Source organism: Centroberyx gerrardi, chromosome 20 (assembly GCF_048128805.1).
Source record: "Centroberyx gerrardi isolate f3 chromosome 20, fCenGer3.hap1.cur.20231027, whole genome shotgun sequence".
In the NCBI taxonomy this organism is placed as follows: Eukaryota; Metazoa; Chordata; class Actinopteri; order Beryciformes; family Berycidae; genus Centroberyx; species Centroberyx gerrardi.
Window position 1 is genome coordinate 14,449,758 of NC_136016.1, and position 27,733 is coordinate 14,477,490.

The window sequence follows — 27,733 nt, forward strand, 5'->3', positions numbered from 1 at the left end:
TGAAGAAGAAAAAAAAAAGAAAGAAAGCAGGTTGGTTTGCCTTGATAAAACTGTTTATTTTTTTTCAGCAATAAAACCAAGCATTTACTCCCAGTCCAGCTTTGAGTTAAAAGAGGCACCGTTACAAACTCACAAAGCTGAACCTGCCAGACACGCATCGTAGAGCAAACGTCACCTCAGTATATTTCTCCCTGAGTCTAGCTCAAGTACACTATGTCAGCTGACCTCATAACAAAACAGCCGTCTTCAGCAATGCTACATGTTGCATAGTTGCAAATTGTGCTGACAAGGAAGTTTTTGTCCATCCACACCTTGTTCATTTGAACCTGCAGCATCTATTCATTCATAAAGATATAAAACAAATGATTGAATAAGTCCTTTGCTCTTTGCAGTGACGGCCTCAGAGCCTTCACCGGTCCAGCTCTCTCCTCTTTCTCGTGAACACACCCGATATATAAAAGCAAAATGCAAACTTTCCATTCCGCCACTACATTACATATCATTTCTGTCATGGAACAACCTGACTTCAATTTTGATCTTGATGTTTTCACTTGAACTGATGTTGTACATGGTCCTTTAGAGGTGGAGAGTTTCATGACCCTATGGCCCAGGAAACCCACTCAAAAGCCATGATAAAATTTAAAAAATGTATCATAAGGCTTTTTTTCCTGAATTCCTGTTGCCTTTTTCTACACCAAATTCACCCATGATCCTTTCTACAAACTTGACGAGTCCTCTCCTGGTTTCACATGCTTAATTCCCTTCATAACTACTTTAGCTTAAACTATATTTTACAGTTCACTGTTGCACCTGGTTTACTTCACAGAAATGACCAACATATATTCATATAACTCATTTAGGATTCTGTTTGCTACACATGATATCAGGTAACTACAGAGTGACAACAGGGTGTCATTTCATCAAAGTAGATACCACAACACCACCTGTAAAGTAAACCACTCAGTAAAAATTGACCACACCTTCTAAAAGTGTCTTTCTAACATTCTCTAAATACTAACATCGATCAGACTCTTTCCATCTACGCGTCTTCTATCGCTTTACTAGACGAGGACGTCCTGACTGTGTTCTCGAGGGCAGCGGATGAGGAGGAGGAGGAGGTGATGGACTGCCTGGAGGAGGCGGTCTTCTTCTCCATGGACTTGAAGGAGGTGGTGGTGGATTTCTTCTGGACCGTCTGGATGGTCTTCTTCCTCTTGACGTGGAGGACCTCCATGGCGTCCATGTTGACGCCTTGTTGGATCTCCTCGCTGGTCTCCACCTGCTCTGAGGTCTGCTGCTGCTGCTGCTGCTCCTCCATCTGCTGCTGGTGCTGCAGCTGGTGGATGGAGAAGGAGACTGACTTAATGGAGGTAGTTTTAAAGAAAGCTGCGTTTTTGTTTCTGAGAAATTGGCACCAGCATTCTGCAAGTATTTGTTAGCAACGCTACCACCAGAGAATGATACCATCTCTCTCAAAATGCTTATCCGTTCAAACCGTTCTACCACAGATTCTCACTACTATAACTTAAAGAAATTGAATGTCTTGCATGCAATTGGCAGAAATGGTTTAATTTCCCACTGCTTTGCACTCACATTGCAAACAAATTCTACCAGAAACCTTTTTAATGTCCTAACAGATGATCAAAAGGATAGGCTTTGAAAAAAACTTCCCTTTACAGAGATAGTTGAAAGCACTTGGAATATCAGATGATAAATGTCAAACTGAGCTTTAGTTACTCCCTAGAGAAGATAACATCCTTGCTAAAAGCATTTCATCAGTTTCAGTGGCTTTCACATGTGTTAAATGTTGTGTTAGAGGCCCTCCCACCCCTCCAAGAATGATCTCGAGGGGAACACTGGTGTATATTAGAGAAGCTGATAGATATGTTATGGATCACTATAACCCATATACAGTAAACTGATCTAAATCAATAGAATCTTTCAGCTCCTCCATCCTCCATGTTCTCTCACCATCATCATATGTTGGTACTGTGCGATAGCCTCGTCAGTGCTGACTCCCTCAGCCAGCCCCAGCTCTGCAGCCCGGCGAGCGAGCTCGGCCTTGTGGGAGCCAGGAGGGGTCCAGCCCGCTCCCCTCATCCAGTTCAGGTCTGACTTGTAGTTCACCTGCAATAAAAAGGGAGCAACAATTAAGAGTGGTACTTTGAAGTTCTGGGAATGAAATTTAGAGAAGCTGGTCCACAAGAAACTCAGACGCTGAAATGTTAAAAAGTTTGGAAGAAACTATTTTGATATGGTGGTCCTATCTTCCAGCTAAGCTTAAATCAAAGTGATGTATCCATAATGTTTCTTTTCAAAATTGCATAATTCAATTTTAAGGTATGCTTCAAAGACACAATTCATACATGTGAATCAAATATTGACATAGGCTGTGGCAAAGCGACTTCAGGAAGCTCCCTCATCAGTATAACATGCACACACTGGCATACACACATAAAAATACACAGACACACACTCACAAACACACACAAACACTACTTACATCACTCTGCAGCTTGTAGGCCTGCTTGGCGTGTTTGACGTTGAGCTGCTCGGGGTCACAGGTGTAGTCGTGGAGCTTCTTGCGGTAGGAGAGGTCACTGGCCTGCGCCTGGCTCTTTTTGGCCTGCAGGAACTCAGGCTGGTCGGCATGGATCTTGTAGTGGGAGCGCTCCTCCTTGGACTGGCGTTTATACTCCAGGTTGCTCTGGAGCTTGCTGGCTGCCAGGGAGTGCACCATCTTGGGGTCGTCCTCCACACACTGCAGCCCCACCTGCTGGCCCTTCTCCTTCAGATGGGACTCCTTGTAGCGGACCTATCAGGAGGAGGAACATGTACTCATGTTTGAGTTGATGATCCAGATTTCACTGCTTCATTCCATTTGTTGTGTAACTGATTTTACTGTTAGGGTTATAAACAAACTTCATAGATTGAAGGTACCTCCAACTACTTCAGAATGCTGTGCCTTTGATAAAGTGAGTTACAGTAAGCAGTTTAATAACATTACTTTCAATGTTGGAATACCAAAAAATTTAACTATTTTTTCCCACTATCTGTATAGTTAATATTTTTGACTTTTTGTAGATTTTGTGAATTTAGCAGGAGGAGTTTGTTCAGGTTTGAAGCCTGAATCTGTTTTTTCATGACCTGGAAATAATTTAATCACATTCTAACCCATTTCTATTTTTCAAAGAAATGGTTTGCATGAGCATTGCTAACAAATCCTAATCTAATCCAATCTAAAATTGAACAAAATGCTTTTTAGTCAGATTGAAGGGACTCAAAGCTTCTGACACATCTGAACTATCCCACTTAGGATTTAAGTTATAGCATTAACTCACATCACTGGCAATTTCTCTGGAGGCTCTGGCAGTTTGGAAGGGAATGGCGTCCAGCCTCAGGTCGTAGCCTGCTGATCTCACCTCGTCCCCGGATGCCTTGTAAACTTTCTTCATGGGGAGACAGAGAATGATGAGGAACAAGGAAGTCACTCAGGGATACTGGCATCTTTTGACATGGATTTTAAATCATTCGCCTCTATTCAGGATTATGAGAAGTATTTGAGGAGTGTCTTACATCGCTAATCTGCTGGGCGTTGATCTTGGCTCTGATGAAGTCTGGATCGTCCGCGTGTAACGTGTACTTATGCATGTCATCATTCTTTCCAGATTTGTACAGCCTCTGGAGTGTAGAGACATGGACAGCAGTGTTACAATTTCCATTAGCAGCACATAAGATTCAAGATTTTGAATTAAGATTTTACAGCTGAAACAACACATGGTAAATTCTGTGTATATATCTTAAGATGCCAATTACTTTCATTTGAAATATGGCTTAGAAACTGAACGAGATGTTTGAATGATATCCTGACATCAGAAGCATGTTTCTCTCTTGACCCTACCTCACTGCACTGTTGGTAGCTGGTCTTGGCATGGACAATATCAGGAGAGTCAGCCACAGACGTGAACTTCAGACTGTCAGGCAGCTGACGATACTTCTTCTGCAGGAAGAAAAACCACAAGTCTTAACCACACACACCTTAACAGTAGTAAATACGGATGGCTGGGACTTGGGTTATGAATAATCCTCTTAAATGGAAAATGAAACCTTTCAAATATTTCTGGTCATTTTGATATTTGTTTACTCTATCAGCATCACTGTTGCAGTCTCATCTATGATAAAAAATATTACATAAATTACAAAAAGAAAAGCTTTGTACTTTGACCCCCACTAAATGTTTCCATAAGCTCTACATTAATTTTAAAGGGAGGGAGGTACAGGGCAAAGTGAATCTATCTTAGCCCCCATAAAACACAACTGTAGAATGTATCAGAGACCAGATAATTTTTTTTGCTGGATTGAATTCAATTGTAACATTGACAAGCAAGCACTCGGGCTGCATTTACACAGAAACTGTTCTTGTGTAAGTGCAGCTTTATATGATGTAAGTGGAGACATTTTTGGAGAAATACCATGTGCTGCATGTACTCACGTCACTTATAAGTGCTCCAGCCTTCTTGGCCGACTCCAGCTGAGGTGCTCCCACACCGTCCCAGGCCACTCCTTTCATGTAACTCAGGTCTGACTTGTAGAGTTTCTAGACACAAGACAATCAATAGAGTTGCGTCACATTAGTAAACATTAGTAAGCATTAGTAGTCCCCTCCTCTTGTCTCCTCTTCCCTCCCTTCCTCCTTCCCTCTACCCTTTCTCCCTCTTCCCCTTCCTCTCCCCTCTCACCTCACTCTGCAGGTCGTAGGCCTTCTTGGCCCACTTGACCTTCATGTCATCAGGAAGCACTGTGTAGTCATGCAGCCTCTTCCTGTAGTCCTGATCGCTGGCCAGGGCCTGGGCGTTCTTGGCCGACACCAGATGCATCATGTCTGGGGTGAGGTGGTACTGGCCGCTGGCCGTCAGCGCGTCCCTGCGGTACTCCTGGTCGCTGGCCAGCCGGCCGGCCTGCAGGCAGTGCAGGAGACGCGGGTCGTCCAAGATGCTCTTGGCACCGATGTGCTTCCCCTTGTCCAGCAGGTGGTTGTGTTTGTACTGGTACTGTAGGGAGGCAGACGTAGGAGCTGTAGTTTATTTCAGCGTTAAAACACAGATTCATGTAGCTCCATGGAGGGGCAATCCAAAACACTAGCAAGTAAAACCACAACACTCATTATCAACAGTCAAAGATAAAAACACAGGAGAGTCAACTTATTTCCACTATGGTCAGAGGGAAGAGCAAAAGCTTCAAACTGCCACTTTTAGCAATATTTACATATATCTGGAGGCCTGAAAGAAACAGTAATCTGGTGCCATTATTCACATGAAACATAAAATATGTAGGCTAAAAGTCTTTTTGTGTATTACATTAAATGTATTAGGCCTATTGGCAGTAGATTATTTCAGGAAGAAATCAATCCATATGTGAACTCCAACATTTTTGTTTTTGATCTACTCAGCATTTTTTGTGCTTTATCATTTAAGCAATAATTTCCCATAGCCTCCTTTTTTTTAGGACACTTTTTCAGTCTGGTGTGTGCTTGGTGCCTCTCACATCACTGGCGATGCCTGTGGAGCTCTTGGCAGCCTGGAAGGGGATGTCCTGCATGGTGAGCTTGTAGCCCTGCGCCCTCAGCGTGTGCCACGACTCTTTGTACCTGATCTGGAACACAGCAAATCAGAATAAGTAGACAGACACGACCCAAATTATTATCATAACATCAAAATTAAATAAGATAACTGGAAAAAGTTTAGTAGTGTATATGGGTCACATGAACATACCTCACTAAAGTTGGCTGCATTGATCTTTGCTTGTGTAATCTCTGGTCTCTCAGCTGTAATAGTGTAGTTGTGTCTGTCATTCACCCCTTTCTCTTTGTACAAACGCTGGATGAGAGGGAAAAAAAACAGAAAGGATCACATTAGTTTTATCGTCAAAAATCTGAAAGAATAGAACCATGCATTTCCAAATATATAAATATAAACTTTTCTGGAATTAAGAAAATATTTTTTATTTCCCAACTGACATCTGTGTATTATTGAAACTCCAGGAAGTCTTATGGTTGTGACATTTACTCATCACATAGAGGAAAATGTGAACTTTCACCTTAATTGAGAACATCAAAACCACCAAAACTGAAATTTGAAAGTTTTTACGAGACAGCAGTATAGAGACAGACTATTTGAACTTTTGGACAAAGGTTACCAGGCTAAAACTTAAACAATATGTGCATTGTCTCACTTCATTTGTGATCTGTCCACTGAGTTTGGCGTGGATGATATCTGGGGAGTCGGCGACAGAGGTGTGCTTGAAGTTGTATGGCTGCTGGCGGTACTTTTTCTGTTAGAGAAGAGAGATCAAAGTCAGTCTCCTCAATTTCAAGGCAAATCAAGTTGATGTTTATTATTCCCAACAGGGAACTTCAGCTGAGCAGCATCCACATGGAGAGAAATACATTCAGAATCATGAAACATGAAGACAAAATACAAAAACAAGGCATACAACAAAACATTTCTTTAAAAATACTGTCATATACACATATACGAAGCTGCTGGCAGTGTAAGGACAAAGAGGGTTACTGAAATTTTATCCCTGCTGGGCTCAAAGAACTACCAAAAGGCTTAGTGCGTATTTTATATTGTAGAGTTTGTCCCACCCATTTAGCTGTGCTGTCACAGCAATATATGGTTCTATTAAAAATGGATTAGAAAAGATGGAAGAGGTGACTATATCATCTCATAATAATCCTCTGGCTCAGCGTACATATTCTATACTGGAACTGATACCATACCTATTTATAACTGTCATTGTCAGGCTGTACATCAATATAATATTACAGATTAGAGCTTTGGCTTTGGAAGAGAGCTATTTATATTCACAAATAGTGATTGAACTATCTGAGGCCGAGTCCTATAGGCATGAATGTATGTATGTCAGTATGTACTGTTCACTCATTGTACAGTATGTACAGTGAGTGAGATTCAAGCCTATTTGATGAAGATATTGGAGAAAGATCTGAGCACCGATGATGTCTGAAAACAAAAGATGTCTCACATCACTGATGAGGTCTGTGGCCTTCTTGGATCCTTCAATCTGCAGAGCTCCAGTGGCAATCCAAGCCGCACCGCGCAGGTAGTTCAGGTCAGAACGATACATTTTCTGTTGAGACACACACACACACACACACACACACACACACACACACACACACACACACAATTTAACACAATTTAAGCAATACTAAAAACAACTGAACCCTCAAACATCCAGTTGGATTAGTTTCTTTTAAAAATGTTCCATGAACAAGATAAGAAAACAGTTCCTTTTTTAAGAATAGAATATTAACTAATCAAATGTAAATTAAAAAAAAATGATAGGACAATTTATACAAATGGGGGGAAAAAAATTACCGAACAGTATATTTACCCTGTTTTTCAGCTTGAATAAGGAACTATTAGGCTTATTTAGGGAGGATCAATTCCCCCACCTTCAAATATTGAGGGGGACTTGTCTCCACCCGCACTCCCAAAGCCTTATGTGTCCTATCATTTACCGTACATAACACAACCTGTCCTCAACCCTCTGCTGCCCCTCCCTCTCACCTCGCTCTGCAGGGCGTACGCTCTCTTGGCAGCCTGGACCGTCATGTCGTCAGGCAGTGAGGTGTACTGGTGCAGGGTGAGCCTGTAGTCCTGATCACTGACCAGAGACTGGGCCTTTTTAGCATGGGCCACCTCCAGCATGTCCATGGGCAGGTGGAACCGGGACAGCTCCCTCGCCGAGTCCTGCTTGTACTTGATCTGGAGAGAGAGAGAGAGTGAGAGAGAGAGAGAGAGAGAGAGAGAGAGAAAGAGAGAGAGAGAGAGAGATAATGAGAAGAGTGTGTAAAAAAGAATGTAGCAGAAAAATTAAAAGTGAAGTTTTCAGTCGTTGGGATTAGAGAAGGCACATAATTTATTCAAATTGCAATATTATATATTATATTATATAAGTTAATACACATTTCTTTAGTTATTAATACATTTTTCTTTTAGTGGAAGTAAAAACGAAGACAATTTAGATAACAGTCCTTTTAAAATAATAATTGATACCCACTTTCCACAATAAATGTCAAAACCAATTGTAAAGGGTCTTTGATATTACCTCATTCAATCTCTAATAGTCCAGGGTTAAATAGTATTTACAAATACTTCTATACTGGTTTATGCCAGTTTATGCCACTCAAAAAACAAGAACATCATGCCAAAACGTTGAAATCTTTTTGAAATGCCAAATAGAACAATGTCAGATAAACAAAGGCATCATTATTGACAAATGGAAATTGGCATGGCCCTCCTGTTTATTTGAGCCAGGTCTGATCCCTATACTTTAGAGTTAAAGAAGCACTCACATCACTCTGCAGCTTGCTGGCATGGACTGAGTGAGCGATGTTCAAATCATCCTGCAGCCCCTTCAGTCCAATCATCTTCCCCTTGGTCTTCTCAAACTCCTCTTTGTACTTTTGCTGCAGAGAGAATCCATTTACTTTCAAGTTATTATTCAAAGAAAGACACAGCAGGCTGTTTTTTTGTCAAAGAAAAAGAAAATGAAAAAAAAATAAAAAAATAAAAAAAGATCTACAGCTGCTGCAATAATCCATTTTCTTCAGCCACAGTGTAAAAGAGGTCTGTATGATAATAAGTTTATAATATTTGATTGCAAACTCACATCACTGAGGATGTGTGCAGAAGCTTTGGCCGACTGGAAAGGAATGGCATCCAGATGCAGCTTGTAACCGCCGTCACGAATCTTAGTCCAAGATTCCTTGTAACGGCTCTGCAAATACACAATAAACTCAGGTCAATTCCACCTCACACAGAGGGAGCTGATTAGATGGATTGATTGATTGTTTGATGGTTTTTGTGAGTCTGTGTGTGTACATGTGTGTTTGTAAGTGTTCTCTCACCTCACTCAGGTTCATAGCGTTGAGCTTGGCCTGCATGTGTTCAGGCAGGTCTCCACTGAGCGTGTAGTTGTGCTTCATGCTCTCGCCCTTCTTCCTGTACAACCTCTGTTAACAAGAAAGCACTAATTGCTCAGATTTGTATTTTGTTATACCTTATGTGTAGCCAGTTTCACCTACTGATATTTTTGCTTTTACAATACTTTTTTTATTGCCATTTTTATTCTCTTGAGTATTATATTGTAAATTTGCACACAGCTATTTATTTGTATCAAATTTACTGCAAGTAAGCATTTCATTGCACTGTACGTATCTGGTGCATGTAACAAATAAACTTTACAGAAAAATGACAGAGCACTAATGGCAGCTGAACTCACGTCGACAGCCAGCTTGTTGCTCAGTTTGGCCTGGATCATCTCTGGAGTGTCTTCAACGCTGGTGAACTTCAGACCGCTCACATGCTGACGGTACTTTTTCTAGAAGAAAACACAAAAAGGGGTGAAGAGTAGAAGATTATCATGAGGCTCTGAAATGTCTGGTGCACATGCATGTGATGAACAGTAGAGGGCACAACGATATCACAAGCAGACAACTGCCTGACAACGATGAGAAAAGAAACTGCTAAATGCCAGTATTTAGCGAAGGTATTAAGTGCATCACAAATTATTCATATAGATTTGTAGTGTTAATGATAATGATAATGGTAATACGGCACTATTACTACTTAAATCAGTTTCATCAAGTGTATGATTCCTTTTAACATCCTAAATGACCCAGTGTTTAACTGATAGACAGACAGATAGATAGATAGATAGATAGATAGATAGATAGATAGATAGATAGATAGATATCCTGCTGAATAGCTGACATTGTTGTCCTGTGGTAAGTCTGCTCATGGTGAATGGGAGGAACTCGAGGCCCTGTTCTATTTCAGGACCGTCTGTTTGTCATTTCGTGGTCTAATATTGGTAACCCTGACATGACTACTTACTGGAATGACACTTGGAATAAGTGGCTGCTTATGAAGAGGTTATGAATAGAGTCTGGTGCTGCCAGTCAGCAGTTTGAGATTGCTGTACATTACTGGATGTGTCACAGCCTAAATATCCTAAAATACCATTTCCAGCCTTTTACATAAACAAAAAACTGTACACAAGTAGTGATTCACTTTAAAACATCTAAAGAAAAAAATATTGTGCTTCAATGACAAGAAAAAATGGCAATGAATGGAAGAAGGAAATAATTCAAGAGGAATTAGCTATTGACCAGACAAACTTAGACAAATTATCACACACAAGCTTTAAAGTCGTATGTTAAGTATGTGAAGTCCTGTCTCACTGAATATGTCAATGCAAAATGCCATTGGAATAAAGCAGTAAGAGGTTTCAGGGTACAGGGCAATATTTCATGACGGAGGCTTGACTAGAAGACTGGAGATCTGAGCCCAGTTTCCAAAAAGTATGTCACTACTATAAAACTCTAAACTCTTTTCTCTTTATTCAATTGGGCAATAATGGAAGATGCATCACAACTTTTCCTTTTGAAAGTCTGGATCATACATGTACAAGTGGCATAAATCAACCCATCCTGTGTGCCCTGATTCACGTAATATAATAGTTTAATGTAATCAACAAGGTGAAGCACTATGGCCCAACACACTTAATTAATTTGGTAAAGGGAAAGAAACGGGGGGGCAAGAGGGAGAAAAAACTGTCTGAAGTGTAATGGAGCTTCAATTAGGGAAGGAGAGACTTTTGAAATGTAACAGCTTCAGTTACTATAATGAGTCTGGTTCCTATTAGTCTCTTGTTATAGCTCAGATGAAGTCTTCGTTCCTAACCTAGTTCTTTAAATACATTCTGACCTAAGCCGTAAACCTAGATATGTGTCGGCACCATCCAGTCACACATGTTACACAATCATGCCTATCGCTGTCTCATGCCCTCTGCACTAACTAACCTACATAGTCATTAATAATCCTAGCATTTATAATAGTTACTGTAATTAATCAGGCATTACATTATAATTGGTTTAAATTACATTTGAGTGCCGTTATAATTACAATTATAAATCTGATTTATTAACAGCACATCCTCTGGCAAAAAAGAAAATTTGCACATTGTGAAAAGTAATGTACTGTATATCACCACTAATAGCCACCACTCAGTAGCTTAAAGTATTTCACATTTTCCAATCCTTAACCTAAATACTAGGGGAAACACTGATGAAGGCCAAGGGCTGAAACGCATTTGTTTCTTTGTCTGTTATTGTGCATTAAATATGCATCTTAACGAGAGTCTGCACCCAGAATGGATTCAAACGTTTTGAGCTTTTAGTTCCATTCCTAAATCTGCCGCACAAAACAGTAGCTGATGTCAGCAATGCATTGTGGGTCACAGGGTCAGAGGGTACCTCGCTGACGAGCTCTCCGGCCTTCTTCGCCTGCTTGACATCCAGAGATGCTGAGGCCTCCCAGCCCACGCCCTTCATCCAGTTCAGATCCGACCTGTACTGTTTCTAAAGACAGACACACACACAAACATTTCAGACCAAATATTTAAAATACATTCAATCAATCATCTGAAAGGTCACATCTCACTGCATAGTCCACCTTTAAAAATGGGACTCAGCCAGGTAAAGGCTCTTCTGAATAAAACAATTTGTGACTCGGTTAATTTGACCCATGCTTACAGGGAAATGCGATTTACACAGTGAGACTTACGTCGCTCTGCAGTCCGTAGGCCTTCTTGGCCCAGGCGACATTCATGTCGGTTGGCAGCGTTGTGTATTCGTGGAGGAAAGTCCTGTAGTTGGTCTCGGTTGCCAGGTCCTGGGCCTTCTTGGCGTGGCTGATGTTCAGCATATCCAAAGAAACACTGGAGACAAGAATAATTTAATGAAATAAATGATGATTCAGTTCAGTCAAATGACTAAGGACCGGTTCTCTGCATTTTATGCTGAATCAGTGCTCTTTGGTTATTGGGGTGATTCTCCCATTTGAAAAGACTAATGCACTTCAACTTGCATTGCACTTCATCAGGGTGAAGGCCTGTGTGAGGCCCCTTGCCTCAACAAATGGCTGTTTTATCTGCAAGTCACAGTGTCTTGGTATCCTTTTGAAATGAGACATGCTTTAGACCACAAAGGCCCCATCAAGGCTAAGAGCCTCACCTGTATTTGGCCTTGGTGTCTTCATAGTCCTTCTTGTAGTGGCGGTCACTCTGTAGTCTGGTGGCCAGAGCAGAGTGGGCCATCTGAGAGTCATCAGTGACTGACTTAATGCCAATCACCTTGCCCTTGTTCTTCTCATACTGCTCCTTGTATTTGACCTAGAAGAGGGACATGAAGACAGGAGTGGTCTTACCAGGAAGGGATACGGTGACATACTCTAACCTCAAGTCTACTGCACTACATTTATGTGAAATTATCACATATCATATACAAAATGTTACAAAAAGTTAAAGTGTAAAATATTAATACCTTAAAAATGTACTTAACTATTGTGAATTTACAGATTTACTCGTCAGGCCAAGCTAAAAGACAACAGACAGTTGTTAGAGTAACTCACATCGCTGGCCAGGTCTCTCTTGGCTTTGGCAGTGAGTATGGAGAGAGAGTCCATACGCAGGTCGAAGCCCTTCTCCCTCTGCTCCTCCCAGCTGCTCTTGTACACTTTCTAAAAAAGATAACATCAGACAGAAAGGTCACGAGCAGCAAATCTCTTCCATGAAGACATACCTGTTCTGATAAATTGTTGTTCTTATGGCATTTTTGCTTTATTTGATTATAAAGAGATAGGAAAGATGTAAGGATGACGTGATGAAAGTTATAATTCCCACTTCAGTTCACAATGTTATAAGTACATGGTTTGGAGCTTAAGGTTTTGAGTCATGAGAACACCAAAGGAAAGGGAACATTAGAAATTAAAAATGTATAATATTATTGTATTTTTGGTCCCCAATTAAAAACTCGCACTTGTGAAGGAGTCACCAATGTTGAAAGTAAAATGATTTTGCAGCATGCACAGGAGGAGAGCGTGGGATTGTGATATCTGAAAAAGATTATGCACTTTTCACTGATTGGTCTGTACTGTGTGGATGAATTTCTTTATGAGATAAGAAATTTGTTCAGCTTGTAAGACTAAGCAACAACATGCTCAGTGGTGAATATTCTAACAATTTTGAAGGGACTGGAAGGATTTCCTTTACATCCTCTCATATTTCACATGCTGTGTGTAACATAAAGCTCTGATCTCAATTCAGTTCATTAAACTTCTGTTCAGTTTAGATAGCGTGCATTATGTCTGTTAAGATTTGGGTGATTTTCAATACTAATCTAATTTACTTGACTTCTAATTAATGGACCTATTCTATGGGTTTGACGTACTTCTATTGACTTTGTGACATGCGGGAACATTAAACAAGTTAGATTATTGAATTAAAGATTTAAAGTCGGTTTCTAAAACTAATTTAAACCAACTGATCTTTCTGAGAAAAGCAGTGCTGATGTTGAACCAGTAGTCGAGTCACACAAACAGAACTTGACTACTGTATGAGATGATTTACTGGATAAAAACAGCACTAGGAATACATCTTCCTCATCACTTAGCACTCGCTCTGGACCAACCACAATTGAATTAAAGGGGCATGACTCCAAGACACAAAGCTGCTATATTGTTTACAGTATAATCCTGTGACATTCGCTTAGTCTTTGTCTGTAACATGGCAGCAGAATTCTGCACAATCTGGACAGTGACAGTAAAACAGAGCATTACAGTAGTTAGTTAGTGATAAAGTGATATAAAAGCATTATTCTCTAATTAAAAGACAAATCCAATCTAATCTAATCTAATCTTTGCAATGTTTCCAGGTTTATAAACACGTCTGAACCAGCTTTTTACCATGTTGCTCGTAGGTTTAAACATGAATCAAAGATTAACTCCTAAATTCTTAGACAGCATCACCAGAATCTACATTTATAAGATAATTTGTAACCATTTAAATTATGGTCAGTTATCTTGACGGGTTTATTTCTTTAGTTTGTAGGGTGGGATTACTTAAATTGACCAAGCAAATACCAGAACCCAGATATAAGAGTTAACATATCAGAAGATTACAACTGTGTTACTTCTGTGATGCCCGATGGTTCAGTGGACATGCCATGTTATCGTGACATCACACTCTTAACTGTGATATTCAAGGAGAAATACCTTAAAAAAAAAAAAACTTTGCTGCTTCTCTTACCCCACTAAGAAGGTCTGCATTAGCCTTCGCCTGTCTGAAGAGAGGCTCATCCTTTGTCATGGTGTATTGGTGCATGATTTGCTCTGTGTCCGCCTTGTACGCCAACTGAAAAGCAGAAACAGTTAGACACCTGGCATGAGAGTTAAAAGTAAGCCAAATCTAAGTGGTTACAGTGGTTACAGTCTAAGAGGAGAGGCCGTACGTTGCTCTGCAGCTCCTGGCTTTTCTTGGCGTGTTTGATGGAGAGGTCGTCTGCCACCTGGGTGAACTTGATGCCGTCTACCTTCTGACGGTACTTGGTCTGTGAGACAAAAACATTTACAGTGAGTAGCATATAGGTGTCAGCGTCCAATATGTGTGACACTGCAATAAATACTCACAAAGACTGACTGTAACACACACATGCATGTACACACACACACACATACACACAGGTCTACTGACATCACTAAGTAGCTCTCCAGCTTTCTTGGCCTGGGTTATGTTCAGACATCCATCAGCCTCCCAGCCCACTCCCTTCATCCAGTTCAGGTCCGAACGGTACTGGTTCTGAAGGGGAAAGACAGTGTCACCAAAAATCGAATCTTTCTTTCTTTCTTTCTTTCTTCTTTCATTTTTGCCTTCTCTCCTTCCTTCCTTCTTTCCTTCCTCTCTGCCTTCCTTTCCCTCCATGTAGCATGATATGTAATGCATTCACTGAATAAGTTTATATTATCACCCCAATTTCGTCCTTTATGATTTGATATGATTTTTTGTATTCAGCATTTGCATGACATACAATGACGCTCATCCCTTCCCTTCATCCCTTCATCCCTTCCTCCCGTCCCCTCACCTCGCTTTGCAGGGCATAAGCCTTTTTGGCCTGCTGGACCTTGATGTCATCAGGCATGACGGTGTAGTCGTGGAGCTTCTTGCGGTAGTCCAGGTCGCTGGCCAGGGCCTGGGCCTTCTTGGCATGGCTTAGGTTGACCATGTCCTGGGGCAGGCTGAACTGGGCCTGGCTCTCCTTGGAGCCCTTCTTGTACTCAATCTGAAGTGGTGAGGATTAGACTTTGGTCACAGGAGTTTGGGTTCAAATGTGTGAGCTCAGTTGTGCATGCTCAAGTGCATATCTGCTGATTTATGTGGCACAAAATTCACTGCAAAAAATGACAAGTTGTCAAGTGATTCTAACTTGTTTCCAGAACTATCAACCTTATTTCATTATATTTTTAGTCAAATTATCTCACTGCAGTGGCAGATTATCTTTCTGGTTTCATTAAATTTCACTTGATACATGCCAAAATGACTTCTTTCAAGAAATCATCATAAAACAATGAAGGAAATCTTGAAGACTATTTCACTTTTACCAAGTTAATTATCCTGAAACCAGTTACATTATCCTGAAAAAAAGTCAAATTTGTTGAAAACCGGTAGAATTATCTTCCAGTGCTGTAAGATGATTTCACACAAAAAATAAGCTTGAATAAGCTAAAGCTAAAATAAGCTAAAATAAGCGTGATAATTTTGGATGCAAGATAAAATAACTTATCAAGTTTGTCAGTTTTTGCAGTGTATGTTGTGTGTGGTATCCAGTGAACGCATTGTGTCCATCTTGTAGCTACACTAAGTGCAATATGTTTGACGAATATATCATTCATATACAGTATACATTTTAATGCCTGTAATTAGTGATCAATCACTTCTCCTTACATCGCTGCTCATCTTGGCCACCTGAAGAGAGTGCAGCGTCTTGGAGTCGCTCATGTTGATCCCCACTGCCGTTTCCTTGTTCTTCAAGAAGGACTCTTTGTATTTAATCTGAAACACACGCCCGTCCATCCAAGCTTCAGTATCATATCCTATTAAACCCATTAAGGTTTTCTCTTAGCTCATAGCTCTGTCTCATACTGTATCTGCCTTCACTGTTGAAGAAGAGTGTGTTGATTTGTGGTTGCTTACGTCACTGGCGAGGTCTCGGGATGCTTTGGCTGCTTTGACTGTCAGTGTGTCCACTCCGATGTCGCAGGCTTTGGACTTGGTCTTCTCCCACTCCTCCTTGTATTTAATCTGGAGTGACAATGGAGAATTACAAAATCATCGCTTGAAACATGACAAGTGTGCTTCTGTGATCGGGTGCATGAGCATAAAACTGTGAGCGCAGACTTGTGCATGCATGCGAGTGATTCTGGCTGTGTGTTAACTTACATCGCTGCACAGGGCGGCATTGGCCTTGGCGTTTTTGATTTGGGGCAGGTCCTGGGACAGGGTGTACTGATGCTTGGTCTTTTCATAGTCTGCTTTGTAATTTAGCTAAGGGACACATAAATTACACATGCACACACTACAGTCAGTCCAGTGCTCATAAGTACAGTGTGCAGATGCAAAGTGTATATGAAGAAGGTGTGGATAGTAGTCTTTTTGCATCAAGGTGATGAGGTTGGGGTTAATTAAGATGATTGACAGTGGATTGGGATTTTATACTTACATTGCTGACTAATTGAGCGTTTTTTCTGGCCTGGACAATCTCAGGAGTGTCCGTCACTGCACTGTACTTGACCTGTTCAATATGTTGCCTGTAGTTCTTCTGCAATCACACATTAAACAATTTGAAGAAATAATAAATCTGTCACACAAGAGGATTCTCCTGCTTAAGACAAATAGTTTCACCTGTTTATGTTTTTTACTTGCCCTTTTCTATTTATATCTTTGAAGAGGGAACATAGATTGACTTTCTAATAAAAAAGAATGTAATTTTGAGCTCATATTAGATTTGATAAAACTCACATCCTTCAGTGGGTCCAGTTTCCTCTGGCTCTGGTAGCCTGGGGTGAGGGTGGCTGGGTAATTGTATTCGCCTTGCTCAGTCTTCTCCTGCTCATAGCCTTGTTTATAAGCAATCTGGAAAGTACAAGAAGATTATGTCAGAAACATTATTGGCAAAGCAGAGCACCAATTTTCTTTGAAGTTTTATCCAGTTTATTACTAAAACAGGATAACTTAATCCGTATCAATCATAAGCATTTGTGGTCAATTATAACATAAAATTTTCATCTCAAATATATTTTATATATTTTGGGTTATAACGATATAATTTCTTTCTTGAAATTCCCATGTTGACATTACAATACTGTAGATTATTTGATGCAAATGTCAAGCGTTAAAGGGACACATTGTTTTTTATTTTAGTTAGTTATTTTTCTTCACCAGACACTTGTCACAAAGGCCCCTTGACCTTTGTCCTGCAACTTGTGGTGTCCCTCTCTCGGTTTCAATGAAGAATGTTAACAACGCCAATGAGCCAGTTTATGGAAACTGAAGGATGAATGTCAGTGATATATCTATTCCAATGGGACTGTGTCTGGTGAAGAAAATAACTAGTTAAAATTCAAAATGTCAAGGTGTCCCGTTTATAGAACACTGAATCTAAGCAAAGCCCATCTGGGGAGTTCTAAAAATATAAAATACATTTCTATATTACAGCAAGTCTAGGAGGCATTAAGAAGTGAGGCTTACATTGCTTGCAAGCTTCCTGACTTTCATGGCGTGCATGGTCCTCTTATCCATTCCCGAGTCTTCATAGTGTCCCTTCATATGGTTGGTGTACTTCTCCTTGTACTTGTTCTATCAAAAACAAAAAAAAGTACTCAGTAATATAAATGTGATATTCACTGCTTTGCCCATTACAGTTTCGACCTGAAGCAAAGAGCCTTTATGTACTTTTTATAAATGAGTTATGTTAGGTTATTTTTCTCCCCTGTTTGTTTGTCTGATTGTTAGCAAGATAGTTGAAAAAAAGTGGGGCAATGTCTCATGTTGCTTGGAATGGTGTTTCATATGTTGCTTTAATGGAAAAAGCGGAGTGTCTGTCAGTGTGTGGTGCGGTACTTACATCGCTGGTGAACTTAGCAACCTTGGCAGAATTTTGGAACTGCGGTGTCTCACAGAAATTGATGCTGTGGCCTTTTGTGTTCTCCAAGTCCTTCTTATATTCCACCTGTTACAGAATATACAAAATAAAAGCAAAGACAAAAGTTATATATTTTGCAACATTTTTCACTGTGACTCAAAATGTATTCTCTATTTCATACCAAACCATCTGGCCTCTTGGTGTAAATATGAAATAACTTGAAATACCGCTTCTTCATTTAAATTGGACCCTCTCAAGTGAGGGATTGGACAAGACAGCATGTATTCAACTTTTTTGGTTACATGATGCTATAAGTGGAGGGTCAGAGCAGATTCCATATAAAGTGGTAAATATGAAGTACCTCCCACTGGTCAGTCACCATCAGCTGCACTCCACCATAACCTTGCCACTAAGAAAAACCTGAATCTTAAGTATGCATTGCTAAATTTAACCTCATTGACTTGAGTTGACTTGTCGGTCCTTAAAGAAAACAATACTGGTAGAATAATGTCTCAGTATCAGCATTAGAGAGGGGATAGGATCAGAACAGGTGCTAATAGCCAACATGTATATGACATATTACACATATGACATATGTGGTTTAGAATAGGTGCTGAAGACCGATGTGTGGTCACAGAACATTAGTATTATTGGATGTCCCATGCCCTTGGGGCTAAGCTGTAACGCCACCGGAGAGTTATGTCAGAGATGCTGAAAATGCAGGTTGGGTGGCTTCATGTCTGTCAGACGATGACACAGTCTGCTCAATATTTATTGCGCCCAAACACACACACATACTGTGCATGCTGACACACAGTCTTTTGGGAAAGACTGATGGAAGTGCTTTTGTCATAGGCCTCAGTGTAGATTTGACAATATTCAGTCTACTCAGACTTGTGAAATGAATGAAGATGCATCTGCCTATAAGGTGCTGTATAGATTCCATCAGAGAATACAGACAAACACATTAAACCAACATTGTGGACACATGCCACTCAAAAGGCTGTTTGCTTTTGCCAGGCCATCATCATGAAGATTTTGGTCTACATTGACCTGCCAGGATAAATAAAGATGGAATAAAACCAAAAAGCAAACATTCATTCATATACACCCTTGCCTTGAAGTCTTGATCCCTGTCTCAGTGCACTTTGACTTCCAACCCTGACAGGCTCACCTCACTGACAAGCTTGTTGATTTTGCGGGCGTTCTTCAGGGCCAGATTGTCCTCTGAGGTCAGACTGTGGAAGTGTGACGTGCCCTTCATCTTATTCAAGTCCTTCCTGTATTTTAGCTGGAGAGGGACGAAAAAGGAAAGAGTGGATTCAGTGGGTGTGGAAGGACAAAATCCCTGTGTGCCACATATGCTGTATTACTGTAGCATGAGGCCATCAGCAGAGGATACAGTGCATATACATGCAGATTTATGGGCATGCATGCACATATACACACACACACACACACACACAGGGTCTAATTTGGTCGCAGTGGAGAGTTTAGGGAGTGACGACATGGGATGCCTGCTCATTGTAGTCTCCCATCCATTCTGCCCAGTGATGACAAGGCCAGATGATAAATGAAGCTGGCACTTTTACACTCCACACCCTCTGTAATGTTTTGACAACACTTACAACCGGTTCATATGGCTACAGCTGAGCCAGGTGCTCTTTTTGGTCACACTTTACTATGAACCTGTGTATTAACCTATGGAGAGGTATTGCAAGTACACAACATTACTGTGTAGGTACTTGATGAAAATCTCCCTAAATCTCCCTAATACATAATGTACTTAAAGCTGTGTATGTTTTCATTGAAACAGTGTTATTATTTTTGTTGTTCAGCGAGTTCAGAGAGACCAAGCTTCCAACTTCTTTAAAGTAGTTGAGTTAACTCAAAAAGAGTTTGCATTTAAGAGAGGTTTAAGCCAAAATCAAAACTTAGAGAGAAAGATGTAAATATATATTTTGTTTGTAAGCACTTCATAAGGGTTTTGGTTTATAAATTCATGTTTCGCAGGTGAATTAATAAAGTCCTCAAAGGCAGTCAGGCTGATACTCACATCACTGGCATGGTCCTGAGCCTTCTTTGCCAGCTGGTAGCCAGGAGTGATCATGGCAGGGAAACTGCCTTTCCCTCTCTGCTGCTCATACTGCTCTGTATAGGCAATCTGCAAACAGGAGGAGACTTACAGTTGGGTTCAGCTTCAGGTGGCGTCTGATAGCAATTCTTCAATTCAATTCAATCCCTCAATTCTGTGAGATTCATTAGTTGTTCACAACAGTTTTAGGATCAACTTGTTCTTCCAAAAATCCCAATCGGGCTTCAAAAAAACATATGGGGTGTCCTAATGTATAAGTGGACTAAAAATACTTATACTTTATCACATACCAAGTCCATCACTCTCTCTTCCATCTTTCCTGCCTCTATTAACTTTACTAAAAAGTGCTGATTTCCTCTTCTAACTTATATAAGTGCAATTACAAGAACTCAATCAAATCATACTCATCTTATTTTACACTTCATTGCAGATGAGTATAAACCACAATGACTGTTAGATGCCTGGTGGCTGACCACTTACAGTAGGTAAAATACTGGATATAATTGTAAATCAAAAGTAAGTAATGAAAGTAATTCATAAAGCACTGTACAACGTTTGCTAAATGCTTTCGATTGGGTTGAAATTAAACCACATAATGAACCATATAATAATCTGGGACCATGTGGGTTTCATGAGAATTGAACATCTTAATTCATAAAGAAAAGACTTGCTTCATGGAAAAAACAATGCTAATGTTCCTCACCTGGCTGAAGTTCTCTGCATTTTCCTTGGCGTGAGCCGCCTCTGCCACTCCAGCCTCAGCGCTGACTTTACCCTTCATTTCCTGTTCATACATCTGACGATACTTCACCTGGTAGGACACCAACACCGCCATCAACCAATGATCAGGGTTCTGTGACAGTATGTGTGTATATGTGTGTGTGTCTGTTTTTCACTACTTACGTCACTAGCTAGCTCGGTGGCCTTCTTTGTCACCTTGTATCCAGGAGTGAGATGTGCGGGGAAACTGCCTTTGCCTCTGTGCTGCTCGTACTCCTCAGTATAGGCATACTAGGAGAGGGAAAGCAATGACCTAGGCTCACAATTGTTTTTGAAAGCTTGCACGTTCAAGGGCGAGGCGGAATAACAAGACTATAGAGATCTCCTTGGGAAATGTCTCTCAAAGCTGACACACATGCACATGCAAAGTGAGACAGGCCATGCTGACCACTAAAATGAATTGTGATATAATATAAATCATAATCATAGCCCTCTTCAAGTAGCATTGTAAAAACATTTACATGCATTGGATTTTCTATAGAATTCCTCAAAGATCTATTGTAGTTTTGATATTTTGTATATTATTGACAAAATATGCACACACAAAAGGCACTAATACAGCTACTGACAATGCTGAGTTAACCCCAAAAGGCTATGGAACCAACTGCCTAATCTTGTCAGAGTGTCATCCGGTGACATCATGACGTCATCATGAAAGGCTTACGTCACTAGTGATTTGTCCTTGTTTCTTGGCCAGAAGCACCTCTGGAGGGTCAGCGAACGCGGTGTACTTGGACACTCTCTCCTCATGGCCTTTTTTATACTCCAGCTGCAGGGGAAGAAAACGATCTACCTTCATTTGTCCCTCTTGGACCCACCGTAAGGTCACAGCAACCGCCAGCAGTGACACAAATTCACCCAAAGGAAAATCATTGATGTGGATTGTGACTGATGACAGCTGCCATTTTGCCTATGTGGTCCAGAAAGTACCACCAAAAAAACAACACTAAAACTTCATCCGCTGACCATACTTTCGTTTTTCAGAGGCATTTTTGTAGATCCCAGGTTTATTCATAGCTTGGTCTTCAGTCAATTCCTACTATCTGTCAGGTGGTGCAAAAGGCCTGTGACATGTTTGCATTTTAAACATTTTGAAAAACAAAAAAACATCTGTACGCCATGTTGTGCCTTTAACCTATCTCCAGTTTTTGAAAATTTTAAAAAGCAAACACATATCACTTTATATAGTTTTTTGTATGAGCAAGCAGATTACAGGACTGTACTGTCTGTGAAGCTGTAGTCAAACCTGTATGCTGCAAATGAATGGCCAAGGTAGTTCTAGTACCAGAAGATCTATATTACATTTGCAATATATTTATGCAATATACAGTATGCTTGCATTTCTGTCAACAATTGTTAACAATATAAGGGTTTCCCAAATAGAGATTGCTCAGTTTGTCCACTTACATTACTGGCCAAGGTATTGGCGCTCTTAGCAGCCTGGTAGCCTGGTGTGATCATGGCAGGAAAGCTGCCTTTTCCTTTTGACTGCTCATATTCCTCTGTGTACTTCACCTGTCAAAGAAACAGAAAAGCAGGGCTTGTCGCTTTAATAATATTGATGCAAAATGAAGACTTTTAAGCAATTAGACCTACTCCTTCAAAATGATTCACAGCACAAATAAGAACAAATTAATTATGGTATTAATAAAATACATTAAGTATCTTAAGTCCTTGGTTGACAAAATGCTAAAACAGACATCTACTGTATCTCTACATCCTTTATATTTCAGAGATATTGACTGATGATCTACACCAATCAATGTAGAATCAGCTGGATATAACAACTACAGTATGTTTTGGTATTCCTCATCATCAGAATTCACTGTCAAGTTTGTATCCCTGCTGTTACTTTAGGTGCATTTATAATAGCAGCAGTTCCTCTTTAATTATGTAATGATTAACAATAATTCTGTAAATTGGAAACGAAACAACTCATAGGACTGAAGAACCTCAGGTTACAGAAAACAATAGAGTATCTCACTGAGGAAATACGATTTGAAGGTGGAAGCACTCACATCACTGATGGTCTTCTGGGCCTGGGACACCCTCACTATCTCCTGGTTGGTCACCATGCCTGAGTACCAGGTCTGCTGCTCTGAGTACTCAGACTGAGACTGAAAGGCCTGTTTACATGTGGAAGACAAATCTGATGATTCCAAGCCAGTCACAGAATAGTTAATACCTTTTATTCCTATAGGACCTTATTAATTCAGCTACCCAGCTCCTCTCACTCTTTCCCTGGTTTCCTTCACCTTGAGAACCTCTATGAAGTGAAATGATGGTAACAGCTGACACCCTCAACTTAATTTCATACAGCACAAATAAACCCCTTTTGTACACAGACGTGTCATCACAAATCTGACTTTTTACCAAATTAAAATCCAAAACCAAATAGAAGAGAGAGAAGATGAGGTTTGGTGCATTAAAGGCTACAATCCCAGTAAAGACAGTTTCTTCTGTACTCTTTTTCTCCTCCATGACCATTGACATCCTGTAGTTTCAAATACATTCCAATCCCAATCAAATTCAATTTAAATATTGATAATTTGATGTCAGATCTGGGGTCACTGCACACTAAGTCTGCTTTGTGCAAGGAAGCACACCAATACTAGGCCAAGGGTCCTGAGGAAATAAGGTAGAGAAGTAGGATATTTAAGTAATTCCACCCAAAAAATGTAGCCTAGGTTTTTCAATTTGGGGTGGAATTGCCCTTTGAGTGTGAAGCCGCGGCCAGTTGCTCTGCCTACAAGGGGGCGGGAGCTCACCTGGCTGGCCATCTGATTGGCTAGGCGAGCCTTCTCCAGCTCCATGGACCTCATGTCATAGTGGAAGGTGGACATAAAGCGATCGCCATCTTCACGATACTTCAGCTACAGGTGCACATAGACGACAAGCATTAAGCCAAGGCCAGCACATGTAGTGTTTGTGCATTCGCACAAGCGCACACAAATGCATACATGAACACACATATGTACATGTGCATAGACAATAAAGACATATGCGCAAAGTCTCCATTTTGGGACTTGGCGTGATGGATGCTAATTGAAACCATAGACCATAAAAAATAATCCAACAAGAAAATTAACAATTATGCCAGCCCTAGCATGTTCCCTGACGTTAAATCCAGTGTCAAAAACTTGTATAGTACATAGATTTATGCCAAATGTCAAACTTCACACTATGATTCTCATGGTATCAACTTTAAACCAGACAACCTGAGCTCTCATGCTTACGATGAAGGGATAATATTAGCGTGCTGTTATTAATAACTGTTAAGCCTGAAATGTTCCCATCAAGGCAAAGAGGAAACTGCCAAAGGCAGGGCCAAAATGGAGTAGTAAGTTCAGGATGGAGCACTGAGCTGCTGGGGAATGATCCTCAAGCTAATAAAAGTGTTCCAAACTAATATTAGAATAGTGGTATTGCAAGGGATAAGAGAGGGTATGGTGCCGCATGATTTGTGGGAAGCATAAGGTGATAAGAATGAACATCATACCATCACTCTTTTAACTCAGGGTTTATTCAACTTTTCAATCCGACTTAAATTTGAAAAACGTAGTCTCGCTCTGGGACTCAGTGAAAACAACTTAGTCTCACCCTGGAACTAATGACAACACATTAGCACATGTTTATGTGGGGGGATCCACCAGAAACAGGCCTGCAACCATCTTGGTTCAAATGCATAGTTCAGGAAACACTGATCTAAACACTGCTCAACCAGCTAAGGCACATACTGTACTCATAATGTTGATTGAATCAGGATTCATGACCTTTGTTGCATGCTCTCCCCACTTTACTACCACGTAAAGAAAAAACGCCATAAAAATAATGCAAATACTACTATATGAACATAGTACATAGAATATAGAACGTTCTGATACACTGCCTGTTTACCCAAAGCAAGAAATATGAAAACAAAATGTGTCCCTTATTGGGTATATTGTGACAGAGATGAGGGTTCACTTAGGATGGTCAAAAGTCCGCCATCGCATCAAATATCAGCAAGCAACTAATTCTAAAGCTCTCTAGCGGGGTTTTAGTATGCTAGCAGTAGCTGATGAGCTTGCTAGCCTATTGCTAATAGAAGCAAGGAGCATTGCATGGACTCAGTATACGTATGCACAGAGACTCAGACAGACAGACATGAACAGGTGGGAAGGCGGAGGAGAGGAAGGGAGGTGAGGCTGTTTTTCCTGAGGTATAATTTTAGACCCCTGAAGCATAAAGTGGGCTAGCAAAGGGGGTGTCGCGGCTCTGTCATAAGCACAGAAATAACCGCACTCTCCATTCCAGACCACTGCAGTCACCATGGACCCAGAAGGTCCAGAAGCAGCCGTCGGTCCACCACTCTCTCTCTCTCTCTGCCTCATAAAGAGGGAATGGAGACCTCTCTGATTTTACCAGGAGTCTGACAGTAATGGATCCATGTACTTAGGGTCAGATCTGGTCAGATTCTTATGTATGTTTGTGGGTCAACAGGATCTCAGTCTTTGTGCGTCTGTGGTTTATTGTGCCTGTGGTTGTGTACAGTTTTGAGTGATTAATTCAAAAACTATCAACCTCAAAGTAGATTACACTGTTGTACAACTATGATTTTGTGATCTGAAAACAGTAAGTTCCCACCCAACAAGAACATTGTACACATCTTCAATGTGACCTAGGCCTATTCAAATTCAGCTATGATGCATGCATCAATCCTTTTTCACATCTATGTAACATGATGATCTAAACCACTATGACCACAATGATGTGTTATACAGTAATATGCATACCATATCTCCACCGCATACGTAAACCCCATCATGACAAATCTATTACGTCACTAATGTTCTAGACAGTGACTTTAGTCAACCTGTCAACTATAGACCTTGACTCATATCGAGGCCAATACACTTTTGTCTCATGTTGCTGGTGGTGTGTTTTCGCATGTGACATCATCTTCGCCTTACCTCACTGCTTGCCTTGGTTTGTTTCTTTGCATTGATGTTGATGGGGGTCTCATAGACACTTGTGAAGGTATTGTTCCTTGGATTGTGTCTAGAGGTATAAGGTGTAAAAATGATCAACATTTGGGGTCAATCACCATTTTTGATGAGTTCACTAAAAAGATACATTTAGGTAGAAATGCTGAGGAATCTGGATTCTCTTTGGGCATTTCAGTAACCTTTCTCAAACAGTGAAAAAGATGTCAATGGAAAGAAAAATCTGTATAGCCCAGTTTTGGGATTATGCTCAAATAAATTACAGTAAGTTATACTGATGCCAGGTCTATACATACTAAGACCCATCATGAGAACATAGTACTCACACAGAGCAGTATGGCCTCTTTTTGTGGCTGACAAAGTTATTGGCGGTCAGCACCATCTTGCAGACGTCACAGTGAAAACATGCTTTGTGCCAGTTCTGACAGAAAAAAAAAGAATAAACATCACATTGTGTCACATCTCAGGAAATATGACTCCAATTTAATTCATCATGTGAAGAGAGAGCCAAGAGAATATTTTAAATTGGATCAGGTTCAGATAGATAACATCACATCAAGATAGCTTTAAAGATAGAGTGCTTAAGTGAATATGGCCAAAAATAATGACAACAATCATAGCATTCTCATGCAACTGGATGTGTTCGTTTGTTCTTAGGAAGCACTGTTGATTTCTTTTATTGACTGTAGAACTGTATTACTTCTTGTTTTTAATTTTTTGTCTCAACTCAAATTTTTTTTTAAATTATATCTAATAGCAGAAACCTGTTGTAGCTATAGAGATCTGCTGTTTTTAAGCTTTTAAGTACTTTTACATCAATGTGAATTGTGAAACCGGTTACATCTGTGTCATTGTGTGGCAATGCATTTTTTCTAGCATAATAGCAAACTTACGCACAGATCCACACTGATGACACATTAAAAAACTAAATTAAACTAAACTTAATTATCACTAAAGTACAGTTTATTGGCTGTAGCTGCGATTTGATTACAGTCATTTGGCTGCGTACTGAACCATGTGGTGCAGTGGAATGCTTTGAATAGCTCAAATGTTGCCATATTTAGAGAGTGTGTGTGTGTGTGTGTGTGTTTTTCCTTGTAATATTCACACAATTTAGTTTTATTATGTGAACTATAACACATCTTCAATTGCCTAGGCCCCACACTGTTTACCCCTTACCAAATTTGTTCCATATTTGAAGCGTTTGATTGCACAATATGAAATCCAGTGCTTCTGTGTTTTTAAAATATTGAGTAATGACTTTCATGTAACTTTTTAGAACTGTTTATAGCATTTTGGAATGGAATTTTGAAATGAAAATGACTTAAAGATTAGTTAAAGATTGTTCACTTAAAGACCAATAGAAACTTTCTTCTCGTCACCATATTTCTGTCTTACCTGGTCAATGCAGTTGATCTTCTCGGCTGGGTAGACCACAAACCCACACCTGGCACAGGACTGCATGTTGACTGCCTGTCCTTTTCCCAAAAGGCCTTTGGGGAAATAACAGAAGCAGGGAGCGTTGTCTGAAGCAGGGTGAAAAGTTGGCCCAAAACAAGAGGGTCAGCCAGGCAGGAAAGCGGGCAGTCGGGCAGCAGTGCAGTGGAGGAACTGGCAGTGACTCCCAGACAGTCGTATTGGTGCGTCTCTGCTGGTGATAAACTTAGCTCTGGACTGTGAAAGACTGACACTGTCTCTTACTTGACACCATGTCCCATGATGGACCAACCCCCTTTTGTGGGCCATGCTAGAAGACTGGCTGAGTCCAGCTGTCTGTCTGCAGGAGAATGTAAGAGAGAGAGAGAGAGA

The 27,733-nt window shown here is 40.4% G+C and overlaps 1 protein-coding gene across 1 annotated transcript; it reads right to left on the reverse strand.

The window, feature by feature from the left end:
• Positions 1-64: 64 nt before the first annotated feature.
• Positions 65-27,397, reverse strand: nrap (nebulin-related anchoring protein). The gene is made up of 43 exons (XM_071920330.2): positions 27,323-27,397; positions 26,251-26,345; positions 25,892-25,979; positions 23,708-23,812; positions 22,958-23,065; positions 22,347-22,454; positions 21,604-21,708; positions 21,063-21,170; positions 20,863-20,970; positions 20,121-20,228; positions 19,239-19,355; positions 18,047-18,151; positions 17,671-17,778; positions 16,942-17,055; positions 16,643-16,741; positions 16,363-16,467; positions 16,117-16,224; positions 15,868-15,975; positions 15,008-15,205; positions 14,620-14,724; positions 14,378-14,476; positions 14,176-14,280; positions 12,501-12,608; positions 12,104-12,261; positions 11,655-11,808; positions 11,345-11,449; positions 9,310-9,408; positions 8,936-9,040; positions 8,698-8,805; positions 8,381-8,494; positions 7,593-7,790; positions 7,045-7,149; positions 6,232-6,330; positions 5,772-5,876; positions 5,545-5,652; positions 4,740-5,051; positions 4,493-4,597; positions 3,902-4,000; positions 3,577-3,681; positions 3,342-3,449; positions 2,504-2,815; positions 1,972-2,127; positions 65-1,336 (listed from the first exon to the last, which is right to left on the reverse strand). The coding sequence occupies exons 1-43, from the start codon at positions 27,386-27,388 to the stop codon at positions 1,040-1,042; spliced, it is 5,430 nt and encodes a 1,809-aa protein (XP_071776431.2). The 5' UTR covers positions 27,389-27,397; the 3' UTR covers positions 65-1,039.
• Between the last annotated feature and the right edge of the window lie 336 nt (positions 27,398-27,733).